Source organism: Eumetopias jubatus, unplaced genomic scaffold, assembly GCF_037043125.1.
Source record: "Eumetopias jubatus isolate StellerSeaLion01/CBP00866 unplaced genomic scaffold, mEumJub1_p1.0 scaffold_13, whole genome shotgun sequence".
Classification (NCBI taxonomy): Eukaryota; Metazoa; Chordata; class Mammalia; order Carnivora; family Otariidae; genus Eumetopias; species Eumetopias jubatus.
In genome coordinates this window covers 14,841,055-14,865,182 of record NW_028274819.1, presented here as the reverse complement: position 1 = coordinate 14,865,182, position 24,128 = coordinate 14,841,055, and the positions used below count along the sequence as shown (strand labels likewise).

The following is a 24,128-nucleotide window of genomic DNA, read 5'->3' as shown; positions in this document are numbered from 1 at the left end:
AGCTCTCAGCTTTTCCCCATTGAGAATGATATTCGCTGTAGGTTTTTCATAGATGGCTTTTATGATATTGAGGTATGTACCCTCTATCCCTATACTCTGAAGAGGTTTGATCAAGAAAGGATGCTGTACTTTGTCAAATGCTTTTTCTGCATCTATTGAGAGGGTCATATGATTCTTGTTCTTTCTTTTGTTAATGTATTGTATCACGTTGATTGATTTGCAGATGTTGAACCAGCCTTGCAGCCCAGGGATAAATCCCACTTGGTCATGGTGAATAATCCGTTTAATGTACTGTTAGATCCTATTGGCTAGTATTTTGGTGAGAATTTTTGCATCCATGTTCATCAAGGATATTGGTCTGGAATTCTCCTTTTTAATGGGGTCTTTGTCTGGTTTTGGGATCAAGGTAATGCTGGCCTCATAAAATGAGTTTGGAAGTTTCCCTTCCATTTCTATTTTTTGGAACAGTTTCAGGAGAATATGTATTAATTCTTCTTGAAATGTTTGATAGAATTCCATCGGGAAGCCATCTGGCCCTGGGCTTTTGTTTCTTGGGAGATATTTGATGACTGCTTTGATTTCCTTAGTGGTTATAGGTCTGTTCAGGTTTTCTATTTCTTCCAGGTTCAATTTTGGTAGTTGATACATCTCTAAAGAATGCACCCATTTCTTCCAGGTTATCTAATTTGCTGGCATAGAGTTGCTCATAACATGTTCTTATGATTGTTTGTATTTCTTTAGTGTTGGTTGTGATCTCTCCTCTTTCATTCATGATTTTGTTGATTTGGGTCATTTCTCTTTTCTTTTTGATAAGTCTGGCCAAGGGTTTATCAATCTTGTTAATTCTTTCAAAGAACCAGCTCCTAGTTTCGTTGATCTGTTCCTCTGTTCTTTTGGTTTCTAGTTCATTGATTTCTGCTCTGATCTTTATTATTTCTCTTCTCCTGCTGGGTTTAGGCTTTCTTTGCTGTTCTTTCTCCAGCTCCTTTAGGTGTAGGGTTAGGTTGTGTATTTGAGACCTTTCTTGTTTCTTGAGAAAGGCTGTATTGCTATATACTCTCCTCTCAGGACTGCCTTTGCTGTATCTGAAAGATTTTGGACAGTTGTGTTTTCATTTTCATTGGTTTCCATGAATTTTTTTAATTCTTCTTTAATTTCCTGGTTGACCCATTCATTCCTTAGTAGGATGCTCTTTAGCCTCCATGTATTTGAGTTCTTTCCGACTCTCCTCTTGTGATTGAGTTCTAGTTTCAAAGCATTGTGGTCTGAAAATATGCAGGGAATAATCCGAATCTTTTGGTACCGGTTGAGACCTGATTTGTGACCTAAGATGTGATCAGTTCTGGAGAATGTTCCATGGGCACTAGAGAAGAATGTGTATTCTGCTGCTTTGGGATGGAATGTTCTGAAATTGGCTTTGAGGTCCATTTGGTCCAGTGTGTCATTTAAAATCTTTATTTCTTTGTTGATCTTTTGCTTAGATGATCTGTCCATTTCAGTTAAGGGGGTGTTAAAGTCCCCCCCATGATTGTATTTTTGTCATGTGTTTCTTTGCTTTTGTTATTAATTGCCTTATATAATTGGCTGCTCCCATGTTAGGGGCCATGATATTTACAATTGTTAGATCTTCTTGTTGGGTAGACCCTTCAAGTAGGATATAGTGTCCTTCTTCATCTCTTATTACAGTCTTTGTTTTAAAATCTAATTTGTCTGATATAAGGATTGCCACCCCAGTTTTCTTTTGGTGTCCATTAGCATGGTAAATGGTTTTCCACCCCCTCACTTTCAATCTGGGGGTGTCTTTGGGTCTAAAATGAGTCTCTTGCAGACAGCATATCGATGGGTCTTGTTTTTTAATCCAATCTGATAGCCTGTGTCTTTTGATTGGGGCATTGAGCCCATTTACATTCAGGGTAACTATTGAAAGGTATGAATTTAGTGCCATTGTATTGCCTGTAAGGGGACTGTTACTGTATTTTTTTCTGTGTTCCTTTCTGATCTATGCTGCTTTTAGGCTCTCTCTTTGCTTAGAGGACCCCTTTCAATATTTCTTGGAGGGCTGGTTTCGTGTTTGCAAATTTCTTTAGTTTTTGTTTGTCCTGGAAGCTTTTTATCTCTCCTTCTATTTTCAGTGACAGCCTAGCTGGATATAATATTCTTGGCTGCATATTTTTGTCGTTTAGTGCTCTGAAGATATCATGCCAGTCCTTTCTGGCCTGCCAGGTCTCTGTGGATAGGTCTGTTGCCAATCTAATGTTTCTACCGTTGTAGGTTACATATCTCTTCTCCCGAGCTGCTTTCAGGATTTTCTCTTTGTTTCTGAGACTCGTAAGTTTTACTATTAGATGTCGGGGTGTTGACCTATTTTTATTGATTTTGAGAGGGGTTCTCTGTGCCTCCTGGATTTTGATGCCTGTTTCCTTCCGCACATTAGGGTAGTTCTCTGCTATTATTTGCTCCAATATACCTTCTGCCCCTCTCTCTCTTTCTTCTTCTTCTGGGATCTCAATTATTCTAAAATTGTTTCATCTTATCGTGTCACTTATCTCTTGAATTCTGCCCTAGTGATCCTGTAGTTGTTTATCTCTCTTCTCAGCCTCTTTATTTTCCATCATTTGGTCTTCTATATCGCTGATCGTCTCTTCTGCCTCATTTATCCTAGCAGTTAGTGCCCCCATTTTTGATTGCACCTCATTAATAGCCTTTTTGATTTAGACTTGGTTAGATTTTAGTTCTTTTATTTCTCCAGAAAGGGTTTCTCTAATAACTTCCACACTTTTTTCAAGCTCAGCTAGTATCTTTAAAGTCATGATTCTGAACTCTCGGTCCGACATTGTAGTAATGTCAGTATTGAGTAGGTCCCTGGCAGACGGTACTACCTCTTGTTCTTTTTGCTGAGGTGATTTTTTTCGTCTTGTCATTTTGTCCAGGGGAAAATAGATGAATGAGAGAATAGAATGCTAACAGGTTAACAGTGACTCCAGCAAATATACTGTATACAAATCAGAAAAGACCTGAAACCATGGGATAAGAAAGGGTAAGAAAGAAAGAGGGGGGAAAAAAGGAAAAAGAAAAAGATAAAAACAAACCAAAACCGAACAAAACAACAACAACAAAAAACAGAATATGATCAAATATGATCAGGCTAGTGCATAGATCAGTGCCACACACTAGATTTTGGGCATATTTTGGTCTGTTAGCAGAAAGTGCCTGCTAAAATTTTAAAGGAAGAAAGACTTATATATGTACAAAATAAGGGTTGATACAATGAAGGGATGGAAGATGAGTGTAAAAATAAAAATTATAAAAGATTTTATAAAAGGAATTGATAAGAAGTTGTTTTTAAATAGAAAGAAGATTTAAAAAATAAAAAGAGAAAAGAAAAAAAAGAAAAAAAAGGGAGAGAATGTTATCAAGCAGGAGACTAGAACAAAGCTGTACACTAGTGATTTAGGGTATATTTTGATCTGTTAGAAGAAACTGTATATCAAAATTTTAAAGAGAGAACAACTTATATATATACATGCCAAAAAGAAGGGTAACTACTATGAAGGGATAAAAATATGACTCTAAAAATGAAAAATAAAAAATGTTTTTTAAAAAAGGGTTTGATAAGATGTTGTTGAAAAAGGGAAAAAGAAAAATAAAAAAAAAACAGTTAAAAAATTAACTTTGAAAAACTAATGAATATGGTAAAAAAGCCATGAATTCTATGTGCAGTATTCCCCTAGCGCTGGAGTTCTCCCGTTCTCCTTGATTGGTAAACTTGGTCTTGGCTTGCTGGCTGTGTGTGCTGAAATTCTGGGGGAGGGGCCTGTTGCCGTGGTTCCCAAATGTTTTTGCCGGAGGCGGAATTGCCCCACTCTTGTGAGTCCGGGCTAAGCAAGCTGCTCGGGTTTGCTCTCAGGAGCTTTTGTTCCCTGTAAGCTCTCGGTATAGCTTTGGAGGACCAGGGTGAAAATGGTGGCCTCCCAATCTCCACCCGGAGGAGCTGAGAACTTGGGGCCCCGCTCCTCAGTGCACCCCCAGAGAAAAGCAGTCACTCCCGTGTCCCCGGTCTCCGGCCGCACTCCGTGCTCACCCGGCCTGTGACCGAGCGTTTCTATCTCTGGCTCCCGACCCCGTGTGGAGTCTCCAAACCCAGCAGATCCCTGCGGTGCACTCCTGCACCCCTCCTTCCAGGGGAGGAAGGGGAGTCTCCCCGGCTCTGCCGCTTGTTGGGTCCCTGCTGGAGGAGCAGTGTGGCCCGACTGGGCCGTGGATCACAGTGTATGGCCACCCCGAGCTGAGAGCCCGCGCCTCAGCTCCGTCTCTGCAGCTGGCTTCCCCGCTCCGATACCTGGGAGCTCTGGTGCACTCAGGCACCCCGGGTCTTTCTGTGACCCCGACGGTCCTGAGACCACACTGTCCCACGAGGGTTCCGCCCCCGCTTAGCCACTGGAGCGACGTCCCTCAGCGGAGCCGACTTCTAAAAGTTCTGATTTTGTGCTCCGCGGCTCTAGCACTTGCCAGAAGCGGCCGAGGGAGGCCCCCTCCCCCGCCGTCTATCCTCCCGAATATCGCCTCGGATTCACTTCTCCGCACGTCCTACCTTCCAGAAAGTGGTCGCTTTTCTGTTCAGAGTGCTGTTACTATTTTTATCTTCGATCTCCTGTTGAGTTCGTAGGTGTTCAGAATGGTTTGATCCCTATTCAGCTGAATTCCTGAGACCAGACGAAATCCAGGTCTCCTACTCCTCTGCCATCTTGCTCCGCCCCACTATAGTTATACTTTTATATGCTTATATCCACAGCCTGACAGACTATTCCTTCTTCATATGACTGCCTTTGTATTAGACACTTCAGTCACATCATGTCTGATATGTAGTTTCAACTTGGTTGTTCTTGGTTGACTGAGCGGAAAACACCAGATCCAAATAATTATAAAATCTTCATGTTTTAAGGGACAATCTATAAGTTAGGTAATCTCCCTACTATTTCTTGGGGTCATACTTCAAATTCTCATATTTATTTAGATCCTCCTAGAACAGTGGCAGAACATAGTGTGACTATTCACCTTTCCGAAGGAATCTTTTTACCCTGGGAAGGTTCTGATAGTGGGGGTGGGTCTCATATTATTCTTTCAGTAAAAACTACTTTTTGCTTCTACAATGATTGGTTCCAATTGAGGGGAAGCATTAGGTTTTTCATTGGTCATACAATTTATAATAATTTGTTTATAATATTATGTTATTATGATTGTAGCATAGATGGCCCAAATTAAGTAGATATATTCATGTGGGCTAGAAGTAAAGTATACAAGCAACAAAAGGTTGAAATAGGGAATTTGAATGTAATAACTCATAAAAAACGTTAAAACTCAGAGGAGTCTTTTTAAGCTTTGAAACAGAAATAGTTACATCACAGATATGAATTATCTTAGTGAGTTTTAATATAATCTAGAAAAGAGGGTAACTTAAGAGAGACCATGAGATTTGGATAAAAACTGTATTTATGCAATAGAGAGGGATATCACCTTTGTCACCATCCATCAACATTGCTGTATTGAGTTACATGATCACCAAGAATCTTTCAATTTCAACATATTTTCTTATTTGCATTTTTGTCCATAGAGAATATTTAACATGAGTATTTTTGTTTTTTTCTGAACATATTTTTACTTACAAATTACTAAATTACATTAAAATTACTAAGTTTGTATGAAGTTTACTGTAATAGGAACATTAAAACCTCTTAGCTTGAGGGGCATCTGGCTGGCTCAGTCAGGAGAACATGGGGTTCTTGATCTCAGGGTCATGAGTTTACGCCCCATGTTGGCTATGGAGCCTACTTAAAATAAAAAATTAGGGCGCCTTAGGGTGGCTCAGTTGGTTAAGCAACTGCCTTCGGCTCAGGTCATGATCCCGGAGTCCTGGGATCGAGTCCCACATCAGGCTCCTGGCTCAGCGGGGACCCTGCTCCTTCCTGACCCTCTCCCCTCTCATGCTGTTTCTCTCTCTCTCTCTCTCTCAAATAAATAAATAAATCAAATCTTTAAAAAAATAAAATAAAATAAAAAATTAACAAAAAGAAAAAAGAACTTCTTAGTTTGAAAAAAAATCATCTATTTCTCCATGTGGGAATGGAATCCTGTGAATTCCACAATGAACACTAGTGACATATATACATCACTTTTTTTTCAGATTCAGAATTTATCCATCTCCGTTTATCATTGATCATAGCTGCTGATTTTCCTCTTGCAAGGGTCACACTTTAGTAGATCTTAGTTGACAGAATTTTAGTTGAAGTCCTCTTCTATTTCATGACAAGGCATATACGAAAAGGGGAATATGTTGGATCTAATTTTGGTACCTCCTCAGAGACACTCTATTTAAAATGTCTTCTGGACACGCTTCTGATATGGAGTTCCCGGGGCTGCTGTTACCGTGTCTCTTGACAACAGAGATTAATGATCTAATGCCAGTTCAGGATTTTGTGATAAAGATAGTAGAACTGAAAAGGTGATGGAATGTGCAACCTCACCAGGATTTTATTTTTTTTTGATGTCAGTGTTTTGATAGGGAAAGAGTAGGACTCTGACATCTAATGTAGACACATTTGTGCGGGTAAAAGGGAGAACTATGAACTCAGATATGATCTTGCATCCTCTTGGTTGTCATAAGTAGCTCCCTCTCCCTTGAAAGAGGGCAACAACAGTCTTCTGTTGCCTAGACACCTTGTGATTACTTCATTTGAACAAGTTGTCAGACAATGATATTTGGTTTCTTCCCGAGATTCCTCCCACACCCTTCTTTGCTTCCAAACATCTAACCAGGTGCAAGTCACAGGGAAGGCCAAGCAGGAAAGTCCAGTATTGCTCTAGGAGGACATGTCATACATGAGAGAACTGTAGGATTCCATGACCACTATGTACAAGTGTGACCTATGGGAGCACTTAATGATGGGGGTGTTTTCAGTGTGGTAAAAGAGAAGTTTGGAGTTGAGGTCTATCCTGATTGGCTTTTTCTGCAGATGCATATCATTGGAGATGCCTCATTGAATAACTATGTTGTCTGCTTTTTCTCACGGAACTCTTTGTTAGATCTGTGGAAAGAACTATAAGAGAGAGCTGCCAAAGTATGAAAGACCTGATAGTCCATTTTTTTAAAATCTTAGGTATTGGTATATCCTCAAAGTCTGTATTATTCTTGGGTGTGCTAGTTTTGGAGTGAATATTATTTAAACTCAGTTCATATTCAGAGAGCCCTAAAGTAAATTGCTTGAAAAAATTAGGTCCCAAAGTTTATAGGTAGAAAAGTATCCCATCAGTAAGTCATCAGTGTGTCCATAATCACATAAAATTTTCAGAGAAAATAAGCCCAACTGAAAGAATTGAAGCTTGACATGACAACTGAGGATTGAGCATGGTGTGTATGTGTGTGTGTGTGTGTGTGTGTGTGTGTGTGTGTGTGTGTGTGTGTATGTATGCATTTATGTATTATTTTTTATTTTTATGCTTCTTAGCATTCTTTAATACAAGTGATCATAAACACTTCTCCATAGGCATTGTAGAATGTTATAACTCCCATTTACTGATACTACACTGTTCTCAATGCATCTTGCAAGTTCTTATTTTTTTAATGGCAATCATACTACAATATATTAATGTATCAAATGAACATATTGTATACCATAAACTTACACAAGATATTTTAATTAAAAAAAAGATGTTCTTATTAAAAGCGCTATCCTGAAGATAAATTTTGATTCAAACTTTGGAGGAACTAATGCAACATTGGTGAGTAGTGAAAAACAATAACATGTGAGAGTCCCTAAGTAAAATTTTACTGACTTTAAATAATTTGGCTACTATTGCATGTAATAATTAAAACAAACTTTACAGTTAAAAAATGCATATGTCTGAATATAGAATCTTTTGACATGAGACAGGTAGCTAGGACTTGAAATTTGATGTTAGGAGTTGATTTGTGTCCCCAAGAAAAGAATATTTTGGAGTCTTAATCCCCAGGACCTCAAAACATGACCCTATTTGGGCAGGTGTAAGTGCCTGACAATTTTTTTTTTAAGATTTTACTTATTTATGAGAGAGAGAGCTCACAAGCAGGGCAGTGGCAGGCAGAGGGAGAGGGAGAAGCAGACTTCCCTCTGAGCAGGGAACCTGATGGGGGGCTGGATTCCAGGACCCTGGGATGATGACCTGAACCAAAGACAGACACTTAACCAAGTGAGACTATCCAGGAGTCCTGGCTCTTTTGATTATAATGTAAAGTAAGTACTAACATTATGCTTTGATGGCTGGGGCATCCATTTCAAAGACATGTCATCTGCATTGAACACAATGCCAACTACACAACTAGGTGAAGGACGAGCCTACTCCACCAGTGAAATCCTCCCTTTGGAAAGCCCTGGGTGACTGCTAAGTGATCATTTGAGTGACTCTGCTTTTCTTCCTATACTTTATGTTTTAAATTCACCAGTAGTGAACCCTCAAAACCTGGATACCCCACTCTTGACCCGTATAAAGACAGAACCTCAGATCGGCAAGCTCTTTCTGTCTCTCTCTGTCTCTCTGAACCTGTGACCAACCTGTGTGGCCCAGGCCTGTGATGTACCCCTCTGTGATTTGGGAATAATAATCCTTGTTTTTTCAAACTCCCCTCATTGGTCTTTCAACTTAGAAGAGGAGGAGAAACAGAAAAAGAACATAGGTCACTATTTAGGGTCTCAGAATTGCAATTGGGGAGCACAGATTTTGGTGTAACCAGGAAAATATCCTGCTCATGTGGGGAAAGCAAGGGTTTTTTTATGAGTAAGAAGAAAGGAGTAATCGTATGATTTAGATAAAGAAGAGGACAGAAAAAAAATTCATTTGGTACTGACAGATGGAGCTGCTTTTGATTATTAATTTTTCTATCTTTTTTCTTGTCTTTCTTTTTCTTTCTTTCTTTCTCTTTCTTTTTTTTTAAAGATTTTATTTATTTATTTGAGAGAGAAAGAATGAGACAGAGAGAGCATGAGACGGGGGCGGGTCAGAGGGAGAAGCAGACTCCCCGCTGAGCAGGGAGTTTGATGCGGGACTCAATCCCAGGACTCCAGGATCATGACCTGACCCAAAGGCTTAACCAACTGAGCCACCCGGGTGCCCTCTTTCTTTTTCTTTCTTTCTTTCTTTCTTTCTTTCTTTCTTTCTTTCTTTCTTTCTTTCTTTCTTTCTTTCTTTCTTTCTTTCTTTCTTTCTTTCTTTCTTTCTTTCTTTCTTTCTTTCTCTTTCTTTCTTTCTTTCTTTCTTTCTTTCTTTCTTTCTTTCTTTCTTTCTTTCTTTATCTTTCTTTCTTTCTTTCTCTCTCTCTCTCTCTCTCTCTCTCTCTCTCTTCTTTCTTTCTTTCTTTCTTCCTTCCTTCCTTCCTTCCTTCCTTCCTTCCTTCCTTCCTTCCTTTCTTTCTTTCTTTCTTTCTTTCTTTCTTTCTTTCTTTCTTTCTTTCTTTCTTTCTTTCTTTCTTTCTTTCTTTCTCTTTCTTCTTTCTTTCTTTCTTTCTTTCTTTCTTTCTTTCTTTCTTTCTTTTTTTTTTTTAGAGAGAGAGAAAGGGAGAGTGCATGGAGGTGGGCAGGGTTAGAGAAAGAGGGAGGGGAGAGTCCCAAGCAGGCTACACACCCAACACAGGGCTGGATTGCAGGACCTTGAGATCATGACCTGAGCTGAAATCAAGAGTCTAACACCTAACCCACTGAGCCACATAGGCACTCCACTTTTAATTACTATCTAATTGATTATTCTACTGATGCTGTCAAACAAAACTATTGCTGGTATGCAGTAATTAACTTTTCTGTCCTCATAAAGTTCTTATCAATAGTTTTTTGTTCCTAATGAAAGTTGTTCTGTTGGATTATATGAGTAATTGCTTATAAAAAGAATTAGTGCTCTGGTCAGTTCAAGAATTTATTCATTAGAAAGGAAAATGGAGCTTTGAGACAGGGTCTTTTGTCTCCAGAAATTTCCTAGCTGGCAGTGATGGGGGAAGAAGGGAGAGAGGGTCGGCTCTCAGCTCCCAGAGGGCTTTGCATGTGGCTCCTCAGTCTTCAAAGCCAGGGATTGTGCATTTTATTCTAATTGTACTTTGAATCTCTCTTACTTACTCTTTTGTTATCAGTCAGGACAAATTCTCTGCTTTTAAAGAGCCTGTGGGATTAGATAGGATTGAAACATATAACTCAAATTCAATATACCAATAACCTTCATTACATTGTTGAAATCCTTTTAGGCATGTAATTCTACATTTAACATGTGCTATATTATCATATTTCCAGTTTCCAGGGCTAGGACAGGAAATCCTGAGGGGCATTTTGGAATTATGTCTACCACAGTGTAAAAGGAGTTTTGGAAAATCATAGCTTTAACCCAAGAACTGGAGAATGCATAACTCAATACTTCTAAAGTGAGGGTATTTCTATCTCTATTAAATATGCCACTTTTGCATCTTCTTCCAAATGTTATTTATCCATGTGGAAAAAATGACATTCCCTTAGGTGTGGTTCGAGTCTTGGAAGAAATATAAGTAACATTTTATATTAACCTAATCCTTGAATCCAATTAAATATATGATCTTCATCAAGTATCTTATACAATCAGTTCAGCTCTAACACATTGTCAACATGCGTGAACACATCAATGCCATGGATGAGGGCCTGGAGTGGGGAACTTATATTTCAGTGTCACAGAGTTTTGTGCAGTGAGCTGTTGTCTTATTTTGTTCTTCAGTATCAATGACTTTTGTCTAAAGATTGTGATCTGAATGCTTTGTCCTGGAGATATTTCCAAGTTTCTTTGTAAATTGTGTCAGAAATTTTGCAATAATAATAGTAAATAATAGCAGTAATACTAATTATAATAATAGTGACTACATATTACTGATGTGTGATAAAATAATTATACTTATAGGGGAGAATCTAAATACCAGTGAAATAAGTGTCTTACCCAAAGTCACATAGACTGTGAAAGGTATGCCTGGGATTCAAACTCAGACCCTCTGGTTTCAGCATTTGAGGTGGTAAACATGAAATCATCCTGGACATCTGGCAAATGCATCTCACATAAAATTGCCTCTTCTAAATACTTAAGATACATATATAATTAGGTTTTGGCGCTCTTCTTACAGTGCATCCTTCAGCCATCTTCCTGTTTCCATTCGCATGCTCAAATGCATGTGCTTACACAAAAATAATCAGTCCTCCTTGCAGTGTTTCTGTCATCAAAAGAACAAAAATTAAATTGTTTAGACAGGGAACAGAATTGTAAGTGTATTTCAATAAAAAAATGAAAAATAAATCCTTTAAATTTTATGTTACTTTGCCATGATCAAATATTCAAAACTATAGAAATTATCTTAGTAATTTATTTTGTTGGTGCAATTGAGATTCTACTATGAGTGGACTGTATAAGTTGGAAAATAACATTATTTATCCAAAGTACACAATTCAAAATTTAAGTGTAATTTTGGAATATGCAGTACATTATTTTATTATTTTAATATAAATTCGGATACACTTATTAAGTGCTTCCTCTGTGTAGTACTGGTCACAGTCATTGTCAGGTCAATAAAGCATCTTAGCTAAGGTCAAATCCTATTATAATAGTTACTAGTTGCCTAGTCTTGTCAATTTATCTCTTTGTGCCTCTGTGGAAATATTAATAATATCATCTCATAGGATCATTATGTACATTAAATTTAAAAAATCCCTTTAACATCCTTAGCACAATTACTAGCACACTGTAATGACTTTTCAATTACTGCTATTACACTTTCCATCCCCAAAATTTAAGTTATTAAATACAGTCTGAGGAAGAATAGACCCTATTTTCATTGAGTTAATAGTCTATTGAGAAAATGAGAGAAGAACACCAATATTTAAAGAATATGCACAAAAACCCCCAAAACAAAATGAGAAAACCTTCAACTATTTATGAAAAGAGGGTCAAATGATCTGGTGAAATTAGGTATTGGGAGTGTAAAGGGCTTGTTGTGCAATTAGGTTTCAGAAAGGTGATATAATGAGGATAAGCTTTGTGGGAATGGGGACATTTAAATGACACCTTAATTATTTCAAGAAAAAGCCGAATACCCTCAATGTTAGTAAAAATTTGCCTTGATAATGGAAGCAGTGGAAGACCCTTAATAAATATAATGGATGCATTAGTGTCTATTCTTTGTGTAGAAAGGAATAAGGCCACCTTAAAAACTTTTTGATCAGTGACCATAGAAACTACATTCGATATTTAACATCATATATTTGAGGCAATCTAAAAAAAAATCTATTTTAAAAAGCACATTTGAAAAACCAAAGCAATAGCAAAAAATCACCAGAGTTTATTTTTACTAGCCTTGTCCAAGAATTCCCAAAGGGATTACCATCGACAGGTACAGTTCTCACGTGCATCCAGAGCCTTTAAATACTCTTCCTGACTATTCCCCTGAAGCTTCTCCAAGAGCCCCCAACCCTGTGCATTTAGGGAAGTAGACTTTGAAGCTCATTATTGCACCAAAGGGAAAAAAAGGCAAGACAGAAAGGCCCAGATGCAGTTGACATTTTCCTTCCAGTTTTGTAATATACTTCTCATTCCTGTTCTGAGTATTCATAGTTTTTAAGATATATTTATTTTATTTTATTTTATTATTTTTTTATTTTTGTAGTTTCGTTTTTATTTATATTCCAGTTAGTTAACATATAGTGTAATATTAGTTTCAGGAGTAGAATTCATTACATTTAAATGTAATTTGAAACCTATCTACAAAGTATGAGACTTTTCATTACTTTTTTTGTCCTATAAGATCTAGTCACCTTCTGATTTTGAAGTTTTTTTTTCATTTGTTGTCTTGAGTTCAAGAAGACAAAGATATCCCTTCCAATATTAATTGGAATGGGCTGTTACTAAATAAGGGAGTTCTTATATTTTTTTTCCTTTTCTTTCTTTTCTTTATTCTTACACTTTCTATTTTTGCATGTCTGAGTTATGTCATCTCTTAAACAGCTATAGAATCATCTATCTTTATTCACTTGTTTTCTAAGGTAATATTTTTGTATGAATAATATTCTAGAAATATAGCTTCTTGATAATGATTTCTTTTATAACCTTTTAGGTTTCTAATTCATGTAACAATTTGTTTTAAATAATTTAAAGACAACTTTTTTTGAAAGAATGAAATGTTTTGGAAAATTAAAAAAAATGGGAATGCTATTTTGAAATCCTGGTTTCAAACTTGGGACTGCTTAGCTGCCAGGTCAGGAGGCTAAGAGAAATTGTGGAATGTTTTGTACTCTCCTTTGGATAGAAAATCAATGATAAAAAACAGTTAAAGTTTAGAAAAAATCAAATAATTGAATAAGATAAGAAGTAAGTAATAAAGAAAATAAAGAGTAAGAAAATGATGGAAATTAATTGATAATTTTGATAAACTGGTAAATGAATTAGTAAATCATTTGATTAAAAAAATTAGTTCTTCGCAGCTGGAAGGATCCATGAAAACTACAATTCCTTATTTTCTTTTTTTTTTAGGATTTTATTTATTTATTTGAGAGAGAGAGAATGAGAGATAGAAAGCACGAGAGGGAAGAGGGTCAGAGGGAGAAGCAGACTCCCCGCCGAGCAGGGAGCCCAATGTGGGACTCAATCCCGGGACTCCACGATCATGACCTGAGCCGAAGGCAGTCACTTAACCAACTGAGCCACCCAGGCGCCTGTCCTTATTTTCTTAAGAGGAAATAGATATCCAAAGAATCTGAGGAACTTTTTCCTAAATCCCATAATCCAGGAGTGGCAGATCAGGACAAGAACCTCCATTTCTTGCCTCACTGTGCCATAGGTCTGTAATACTGAGCAGTGATCTATGGCATTTGAAATGAATGGGATTATATGGAAGAAAATTTCAGTAACCACAGTTAGAGAATTTCAAATTATATAATTGATGACTATTTCTTTAACAAAAATAAGTCTGATATATATTACAATTTTAAAAAACCTGAGGAAAACTAGAAAATGACCTAAGTAAAATGGATAAAAAAATTATTTTCTTGAAGTGTTTGATTCATTATTCTAAATAATAAAACAGAGATTATCTTTTGTAGGGTATTGAAGATCTTCATGAATAAATTTTTACTTTGATTTTAGTTCTTCCATCTGTGAAATGGGAGATCCTATGACCTACCCTAGGTCTTGGTCATTAGTTTGGGATTTTCAGTAATGGTTAGTTGTCAAAATACTTTTATAACTTCTGTAGAAATCTATATTCAGTGGCATGTTAAACTCATTAAAGAAAATTTATTCCTAATGTTCCCTTTGTCCTAGAACTGTGAAGCATTTATAGAATATTAGTCATTTTTAAATTAATAATAAGAGTTCATAGTTAATTCTTATGATGTATTATATGCACTTATCTGTAGCTAAATGTTTTATATGAATATTTTAATTTGATTCCCACAAGAATCCTATGTGGTAAGTACTACTATCACTGTTTTATAGATGAAAAAACAAGGCTCAGAGGGTTTATAACTTGCCTAAGATTATTTAGGTTTAGTGGACCATATATTGAAACGCATTCAGCCAAATGCAAGCACTCTCTCCCGCCATGATAACCTGTCTCTCTTGCAAATACAATTGCCAATTTCACTTCAGGAATTGAAGATTAGCCAGTCAGTCTTGTGTCCTACAAAATATTTTTTGTGGGAAGAAGGACACCAAGATGATCCTGAAAATCAGGGGTTGTTTTCCTCCTTTTTAAAGTTTTTTTAGAAGTTATGGTAAGGCAGAGTGAACACCACTGTCCCAACTGCCCCTTTTAGGATGCTGTCTGGTGTAGACTTTCTTAGTGACCTTGTTGCAGCAGAGATGAAGATTGCAGGTAATCAGAAGTTTTAAATATGGTGACATTTCTACTGAGTCCATATATACTGGAGGTCATTAACCTTTTGCGTAGCATATCCTGATATTCAGCAATCTCTGTTGCAAATTTGTTGTTTCCTTCTGTTAATATGTCCTCATGAAGGAGTGTGGTAGTTGGGTACATATGTACCTGTCTAGTTATATTTACATTTTTTATGACAATTGATGACATATGATGCTTGAGGAAGAGCATCTATGTCTAAACTTGCTAAAGACATTGAGGAAACAATGTAGTAATTAATGATAAACAGGTTATTTAAGTTTACTGATTTCCAGTTCCCTTTTTATTCTGCTTCATTTCATTTCTTATGTATTGTGTTCTTCTCAAACCATATTATAAAATGAGTTTTAAAATTAACTTTAATTTCAGAAGTAATAATGAAATATAATCTCTTTAATAAAGAAATTAAAACATTGAATAACACCACAATCCCCTTTGGCCATTACCTCCTTTATTTCTGAGAAGTAAGTCTTTACTTCCACACTTTTTTCTATTAATTTATAAGCACAGAAGTTCTCACAGAAACTACATGGTATTCTGTGGCTGTGATCTTTTTTTTTTAACATGCATGTTATCATACTGTGATTATTTTTGTCCACTAAGTTTTCCACACTAAAGTATGTCTTAGAGATTTGTATCATGGTAGATGTCTCCTAGGGATTGAACATTTAAATTTGTCTACTTTTCCATAATGAGAACATAGCAGCCCTTATTTCCATTCTGTTGTCAGGTTTTAGATCACTTCTGTTTTCCAAATTTGAATGAGTCTGTGAAGGATATCCTTTTGTATGCTTTCTCGGGTAGTTTTTCTGGGTCACTCATCAAAATTTTAATGGACAGCCTTTTAAATTTTATTTTTATAAAGTTGATGAGTGGGAATATAGTATCTCATTCTTGTTGAATCTACATTTCCCTGATTCTAATGAGGTTGAATATTTTGATATACACTTTTTGAGAGTCGTGATTTCCTTTCTGTGTATTGCCTTGTCAAATATTTCTCTTTTTTTAAGAAAATTGGACTATTTATCTTTATGTGATTTATTCTGAGAATTTATAAATATTTACTCCCATTGGCCACTTCTAAATATATTTGATTTATATGAAATTGTGTCGTATAGAAGGTTTTAAAATAGATTTTATTTTTTTTATGAATTTCCTTTTTGTGCTTTGCTTAAAAAATGTTCCTCCATAAGATCGAAACAGATTCTAATTATTTCTCAAATTTTTATTTTAATTTTTGTTACATGCATTTGTATCCTTCTCCCATTTGGATTATGATTTTTTGTGCCTTTGAGGTATATTGTTTTCAGCAAGAGATTCAAAGTCTTAACATCAGTTACTAAAATTCACATCAATTTGAATTCACTGGAGTTCATTATCAATTTGAAAATTCAACTTAAATATGGAAAAAATTCCAGGATATATGTGTTTATTTATTGACTGTCTTCAAATATAGCAATCTGGGGGCACCTGGGTGGCTCAGTTGGTTAAGCGCCTGTCTTCGGCTCAGGTCATGATCCCAGAGTCCTGAGATCGAGCCCCACATCGGGCTCCCTGCTCAGTGGAGAGCCTGCTTCTCCCTTTCCCTCTTCCTGCCTCTCTGCCTACTTGTGCTCTCTCTCTCTGTCATATAAATAAATAAGACCTTTAAAAAAATAGCAATCTGTCTTTACCTACAACTTTGTTTTTCAAGATTTATTTTTGAGAGACAGAGCGCACACATAAGAGCAAGAGCAAGAGGGATTAGGGAGAGGGAGAGAGAATCTCAAGCTGCATCTGCTCTGAGCACAGAGCCCAACACTGGGCTTGATCTCACAACCCTGAGATCATGCCCGAGCTGAAACCAAGAGTCAGATGCTTAACCTACTGAGCGACCCAGGCATCCCTACCTACAGCTTTTTAATTGCCATAGCTTTATAATATACTTTAATTCTGGAAGATATGTCTATTCTCTTTGTTCTTCCTTTGAAAAAGTTAGCTTAACTACTCTGCATTTTAATTCTTTCAGAATTTTGGAAGCAGCTTTTCATAAAAAAGTTTGTCAGAATTTTTGTTTTAATTATTAAATGTATTGATTAATTTGGGAAGAATTGCATCTGTCTTATATATTGATCCTCCCTAACCATAAATATGGCATAATCTTTTAACTTGTTACAATATTTTCATATCTTTTAATACAATTCTATATTCAATGAGGGAATTCCATTTTTAAGGACAGAAGAGATAACAGATAAAATAATCTTGAACCATTTATTTTAAACAAATCACACCGTTGCCCAAGATCATTGCAACTGATTGTGCTTATGTGACAGTGTTATTTTCAGAGATTTTTGCAATAAATTAGGTCACAGGTGGTTAATTTTGGGTTCATGGATGGATTTCGACCCGAAAATCCACAAACTATGTAAAATCCTATTAAAAATCTCATTGTATGCCAATGTGCATTTTTCTAAAATAATCTCATAGGAACTCACATTATAAAAGTATAAGTAAAAGTAAAAAGCATTGTTCAGTTGCTGTTATAACCTTTCAAAATAGACTGTCATATTTTATCAGTTTGTAGAGTTTATGTTTTGTCCAACTGGGCACTGAGTTTAGCAGTTTTGTAATACATTTTTTTTTTTTGCTAAAACAAAGTAAGAGATATAGTTTAATATTTTGCACCAAAGCAATATGTCCTTTTTAATTAAAATATTTCAGGACTGGGACCCATGAGCTGTAGTGAGCCTTTTAAGGAGAGAAAATCGTTCAATTCAAAGAAATAGAAGGTGGTAAAACAGATCTAGTGAAAAAGAATCTCTGGATGCAATTTACCCCTCCAAGGATGCTGTCATACTGGGAAGTGCCAGAAAACTCCTGGATTAGGCCTGGGAAATGAAGTCAATTACAGGAAGCCACAAATATATTACAATCCTTTAGCATAATCTCCTCTAGTTTCATCCATGTTGATGTAAATTTGGATATTTATCCTTTCTGATGGCTGAGTAATATTCCATTGTATATATGGACCATATCTTCTTTATCCATTCATCTGCTGAAGAGCATCTCAGCTCTTTCCACAGATTGGTTATTGTGGACATTGCTGCTATGAACATCGGGTTGCATGTGCCCTTTCTTTTCACTACATCTGTAACTCTGGAGTAAATGCCCAGTAGTGCAATTGCTGGGTCATAGGGTAGCTCTATTTTTAACTTTCTGAGGTACCTCCACACTGTTTTCCAAAGTGGCTGTACCAACTTGCATTCCCACCAACAGTGTAAGAGGGTTCCCCTTTCTCCACAACCTCTCCAACATTTGTTGTTTCTTGCCTTGTCAATTTTTGCCATTCTAACTGGTGTAAGGTGGTATCTCAATGTGGTTTTGATTTGAATTTCCCTGATGGCTAATAATGATGAAGATTTTTTCATGTGTCTGTTAGCCATTTGTATGTCTTTGGAGAAGTGTCTGTTCATGTCCTCTGCCCATTTTTTGACTTGATTATTTGTTTTTTGGGTGTTGAGTTTGAGAAGTTCTTTATGGATGTTGGATACCAGCCCTTTATCTGTAGTGTTATTTACAAATATCTTCTCCCATTCTATGGGTTACCTTTTTGTTTCCCTAACTGTTTCCTTTGCTGTGCAGAAGCTTTTTTAAAAAAATTTTTTATTGTTATGTTAATCACCATACATTACATCATTAGTATTTGTGGTAGTGTTCCATGATTCATTGTTTGTGCATAACACCCAGTGCGCCACGCAGAATGTGCCCTCTTTAATACCCATCACCAGGCTAACCCATCCCCCCACCCTCCTTCCCTCTAGAACCCTCAGTTTGTTTTTCAGAGTCCATCGTCTCTCATGGTTCATCTCCCCCTCCGACTTACTCCCCTTCATTCTTCCCCTCCTGCTATCTTCTTCTTTTTCTTTTTTCTTAACATATGTTGCATTATTTGTTTCAGAAGTACAGATCTGTGATTCAACAGTCTTGCACAATTCACAGCGCTCACCATAGCACATACCCTCCCCAATGTCTATCACCCCGCCACCCCATCCCTCCCACCCCCCACCACTCCAGCAACCCTCAGTTTGTTTCCTGAGATTAAGAATTCCTCATATCAGTGAGGTCATATGATACATGTCTTTCTCTGACTGACTTATTTCACTCAGCATAACACCCTCCAGTTCCATCCACGTCGTTGCAAATGGCAAGATCTCATTCCTTTTGATGGCTGCATAATAGTCCATTGTGTATATATACCACCTCTTCTTTATCCATTCATCTGTCGATGGACATCTTGGCTCTTTCCACAGTTTGGCTATTGTGGACATTGCTGCTATAAACATTGGGGTGCATGTACCCCTTCGGATCCTTACATTTGTATCTTTGGGGTAAATACCCAGTAGTGCAATTGCTGGATCGTATGGTAGCTCTATTTTCAACCTCCATACTGTTTTCCAGAGGGGATGTGCAGAAGCTTTTTATCTTGATGAAGTCACAAAGTACATTTCGCTTTTGTTTCCCTTGCCTTTGGAGACTTGTCTTGAAAGAAATTTGCTGTGGCCGTCGTCAAAGAGGTTACTGCCTATGTTCTCCTCTAAGATTTTGATGGATTACTGTCTCATATTGAGGTCTTTCATCCATTTAGAGTTTATTTTTGTGTATGGTGTAAGAGAATGGTTGAGTTTCATTCTTATGTATATATAGGGTCCAATTGTCCCATTGAAGAAACTGTCTTTTTTCCACTGGATATTCTTTCCAATCTTCTGTTGAAGATTAGTTGACCATCGAGTTGAGGGTCCATATCTGGTCTCTCTATTCTGTTCCATTGATCTATGTGTCTGTTTTTGTGCCAGTACCATGCTGTCTTGGTGATCACAGCTTTGTAATATAGCTTGAAATCAGGCAACATGATGCCCCCAGCTTTGTTTTCTTTTTCAACATTTCCTTGGTGATTCAGGGTCTTTTCTGGTTCCATACAAATTTTAGGATTGTTTGTTTCAGCACCTCAAAAAACGCCATTGGTCAATTATCATATGGTTTCACTTAATTGTGGAACATAAGGAATAGCATGGAAGACATTAGGAGAAGGAAGGGAAAAATGAAGGAGGGGGAATTCAGAGGGAGAGATGAACCATTAGAGACTAAGGACTCTGGGAAAAAAACAGGGTTTTAGAGGGGAAAGGGGTGGGGAGATGGGCTAGTGCAGTGATGGGTATTAAGGAGCTCACGTAATGCAAGGAGCACTGGGTGTTATATGCAAACAATGAATCATGGAACACTACATCAAAAACTAATGATGTAATGCATGGTGATTAACATAACATATAAAATAAATAAAATAAAATAAGATAAAATAAAATAAAATAAAATAGAAAAGGATGGATGAAGTGTTTGGGTTATAGACATTGGGGAAGGTATTTGCTATGGTGAGCACTGTGAATAGTGTAAGACTGTTGAATCACAGACCTGTACCTCTGAAACAAATAATACATTATATGTTTAAAAAAAAAAAGAAGGTAGGAAGGGAAAAATGAAGGGGGGGAATCGGAGGAGGAGATCAACCATGAAAGACTATGGACTTTAAATGAATGACTTTTAAAGATTTTATTTATTTATTTATTTGAGAGAGAGAGAACGAGAGAGAGAGAGAGAGAGATCATGAGAGGGGGGAGGGTCAGATGGAGGAGCAGACTCCCCGATGAGCAGGGAGTCCAATGCGGGAGTTGAAACCGCTACTCCAGGATTATGACCTGAGCTGAAGGCAGTCACTTAACCAACTGAGCCACCCAGGGGCCCCTCAATAAATGACTTTTAAAATCAATCAATAATTTTAAAAGTTGAGTATTTCCAGTACATTAACTTTCTCCTTTACATGATCAAATCCACAGAAGCAATGGGACATGAAAACATCACAGAATTTATCCTCCTGGGACTTTTCAGTGATGAGGATGAAAAGGTTGCCTGCTTTGTGGTGTTCTCACTTTGCTACATTGCAATTCTTTCGGGAAACCTGTTCATTCTTCACACAATCAGGGGCAGCCGCCTCCGTGAACAGCCCATGTACTTTTTCCTGAGCTACCTGTCTTTCATGGATGTCTGCTTCACTTCCACAGTGGCCCCCAAACTGATCACAGACCTACTGGCTCAGCGGAAGACCATCTCCTACAATAGCTGCATAGCCCAGATGTTTTATGCCCACTTCTTTGGTGCCACTGAGATCTTCATCTTGGTGGCCATGGCCTATGACCGTTATGCAGCTATCTGCAGACCCCTTCACTATATGATCATCATGAGAAGACAGGTGTGCTATGTCCTTGTGATGGCCTCAGTTCTCGGAGCATTTATCCATTCAGTCCTGCAGGTATTGATTATTATTGAACTTCCCTTCTGTGGCCCCAATCAGATAGACCATTATTTCTGTGATGTTTTCCCTTTGCTGAAGCTGGCCTGCACAGACACTAGTCTGTTGGTTATTGTGATCATTAGCACCACTGGAGTGCTGTCCATTTTGACTTTTGTTGCCTTGGTAATTTCTTACATCATCATCCTGTCCACCCTGAGGACCCGTTCAGGCGAGGGCTGCCACAAAGCCCTCTCCACCTGTGGCTCACACATCACTGTTGTGTTCATGTTCTTCTTGCCCCTCATCTTCACATATGTCCCCACGGCTGATTCCGTCAGTAACGACAAAGTTTTTGCCCTATTTTACACCATGATTGCCCCCATGTTCAACCCTGTCATCTACACGCTGAGAAACTCAGACATGAAGAATGCCATGAGGAAAATGTGGTGCCGGGACACAAGGTTTGAAGGGAAATGAAGTCTCTGGAGCTCAAACCCTTGGTTGGATCTCGTTCTATCCACAGAATCCTAATGTCAACAAATACAGCAAGTACAGAGAGGTGGTGCGCTGTCATCAAAATTGCAAGACTTGAAGGGAGAAGGCCCCTCAGTCACCCTCTTTCTGTTATTTTAGTTTTCTGAACTTGTATAAGAGGAAAAAATCCCATGAGCTCCAGGTTCCTTTCATCTTTGACATTCTGGAACTTAAGTCTGGTATTCTGGAACATTCTGTCCTTCATGATCCTAATCATAGTGGATATTATAACACTTTTATCAGGGCACACTGTAAGGATTGCCTGGTTTGACAGTTACGCCCTGCTTTAGGAAACAGATTCTTGATTAAGACACCTCTCACAGAGAAAGAGAGAGAGGTCATAAGCATTCCTTTTTTTGGTAGTATCCATTGCAATAAAAGAAGAGCAATGCCAAAATTTTATAGTGTTATTGTATATTTTAACTCTTTACATAAACAAAAAATGTTTTTAAAATAATGTAATGCAATGTAATTACACTATTCACACGGTCCTTATGGAAGTTATTATAAATTAATTTTAGTACCCTATTGATGGTGTATTCCAGAAATTAGAAGTTTCAAGTTAGATAACAAACATCACTTTTCAGTCCTTTAAATGTAATTCCATGGCATATTTATAACCTCATTTGAAAATCCCTCATGAGTATACAAACTGATTTTTTTTGTAAATGTGCAACATGGAAATTCTCCCATTCTGCAAAGGGCCCTGAGCTTAAGAAGCCACATAGCTTAGTGTGCCTGGGTGGCTCAGTTGGTTAAGGGATTAAGCATCTGACTTTGGCTCAGGTGCTGATCTCAGGGTCCTGGTATTGAGCCTGTGACCTATTCCCTGCTCAGTGGGAGTCTGCTCGTCCCTTTTTCTCTCTCCTTCACCCTTTCCATGCTCTTGCTCTCTCTTTCTCTCTCACAAATAACAAAATAAAATCATAAAAGAAAGAAATAAGTAACCACATAGCAGAATAGATGTATGTCTAAATGCATGGGGTGCATTTTGTTAATCCTCACTGCTCTTTTTGCAAACAGTATATTTTGACATTTTTTTTCTAACATGCTATGCAAAACTGTCTCAGTTCTACTCAGGCATACCCTTATTCTAGTGAGAAACAAGGAAGGTCAGACTGAGAAGCAGATGTAACCAGCTGACACCTGGGGCATAGACCAAGAACAACTTTGGTGCATTGAGGTGTTTCCTTAGTTTATACAAGAATACTTAAGCTTTGTGAATTGGAATGGGCCTCTGATATCAACCAGGGTCATCCACTAGCATGACATGAGGAACTGAGTCCCACAGAATGGGGTCACCAAGTTCTCAAATATGAGAGGCAAGTACTTGTTATTTTCTGGTGCTCCATTCTCTTCACCACAGTCCCCATGAAGAGACTGAATTATATTTACTTGAAGTATTATTGTCCTTTGTGCAACAGGAATCTGTTTTTGTTTCTGTTTTGGAATATAGTCAATCCATACACAATGTTGCATTAGTATCAGGTGTACAGCCTGGTGATTCCACAAATCTCTATGTTTTGCTGTGCTCACCACCAGTGTAGCTACCATGTGTCCCCATGCCCTGTTATTATAATACTGTAGACTATATTCACTATGCTATGCCTTTTATTCTCATGACATATTCATTCCCTAACTGAAGGCTGTTTCTTCCACTTCCCTTCACCCGTTTTGCCAACCCCCCATCCCACCTTCCCTCTGGTAACCACCCATTTGTTCTCTATATTTATGGGTCTGCAGGAATCTGGGTTTTAAGGTGAAGAGTACATTTTCAGAAATTAGCCATAGTTGATGATGATTTCAGCAATAGTTTTCCTCTTCCGAAAAGACCCTGACATGTGTACTGCCTGGAAATTAGGGAACTTAGAACGTAAGGGGAGGCAGGGAAATAATGAAGTATATTGAAAAGGAGGTAAGAAAGACAATAGCAGATTAAGTCAGGATTTTGTTTTGATGTCGATCTGGTAGCAGTTATGTCCTGGTGGGATTCTCCAATTCAGAAAGGTGAAGGTAAACAGCAATGTCTATAGCTGCATGGGCTGGTGCCTAATTCTGGTGTTTATTTTTAACAAGACTGTTATTGATGTATATATAGGCCACATTCTCTGGTAATGAATTAAATTTGCTTAATGTAACAAATTTGCTGTTTGTTTTTTCCCCTAAGAAGACAGGCCTCTCAGAAGTCCATTTGAACTTGCCTCTTTTCTTTTGTTAACATTCTTCTTATAATTTATCAACAAAGGAGGGGTGGAAAGGAACCTACCCAAAAATAATAAATATGTCCTTCTTTTCCTGTGGTTATGCATGGATGAAATAGTGAAGAGGGAGGTTGGCTGC

The 24,128-nt window shown here is 37.5% G+C and overlaps 1 protein-coding gene and 1 non-coding gene across 2 annotated transcripts; both read left to right on the top strand.

The window, feature by feature from the left end:
* Nucleotides 1-6,977: 6,977 nt before the first annotated feature.
* Nucleotides 6,978-7,107, top strand: LOC114215452 (small nucleolar RNA SNORA18). The gene has a single exon (XR_003610571.1). It is a non-coding gene; the product is annotated as a small nucleolar RNA SNORA18 (small nucleolar RNA).
* A 13,697-nt stretch (nucleotides 7,108-20,804) lies between these two features.
* LOC114215437 (olfactory receptor 4P4-like) lies at nucleotides 20,805-21,731 on the top strand. Its single transcript, XM_028111434.2, has one exon. It carries the CDS (start codon nucleotides 20,805-20,807, stop codon nucleotides 21,729-21,731), a length of 927 nt encoding a protein of 308 aa, XP_027967235.2.
* The last annotated feature ends 2,397 nt before the right edge of the window (nucleotides 21,732-24,128 follow it).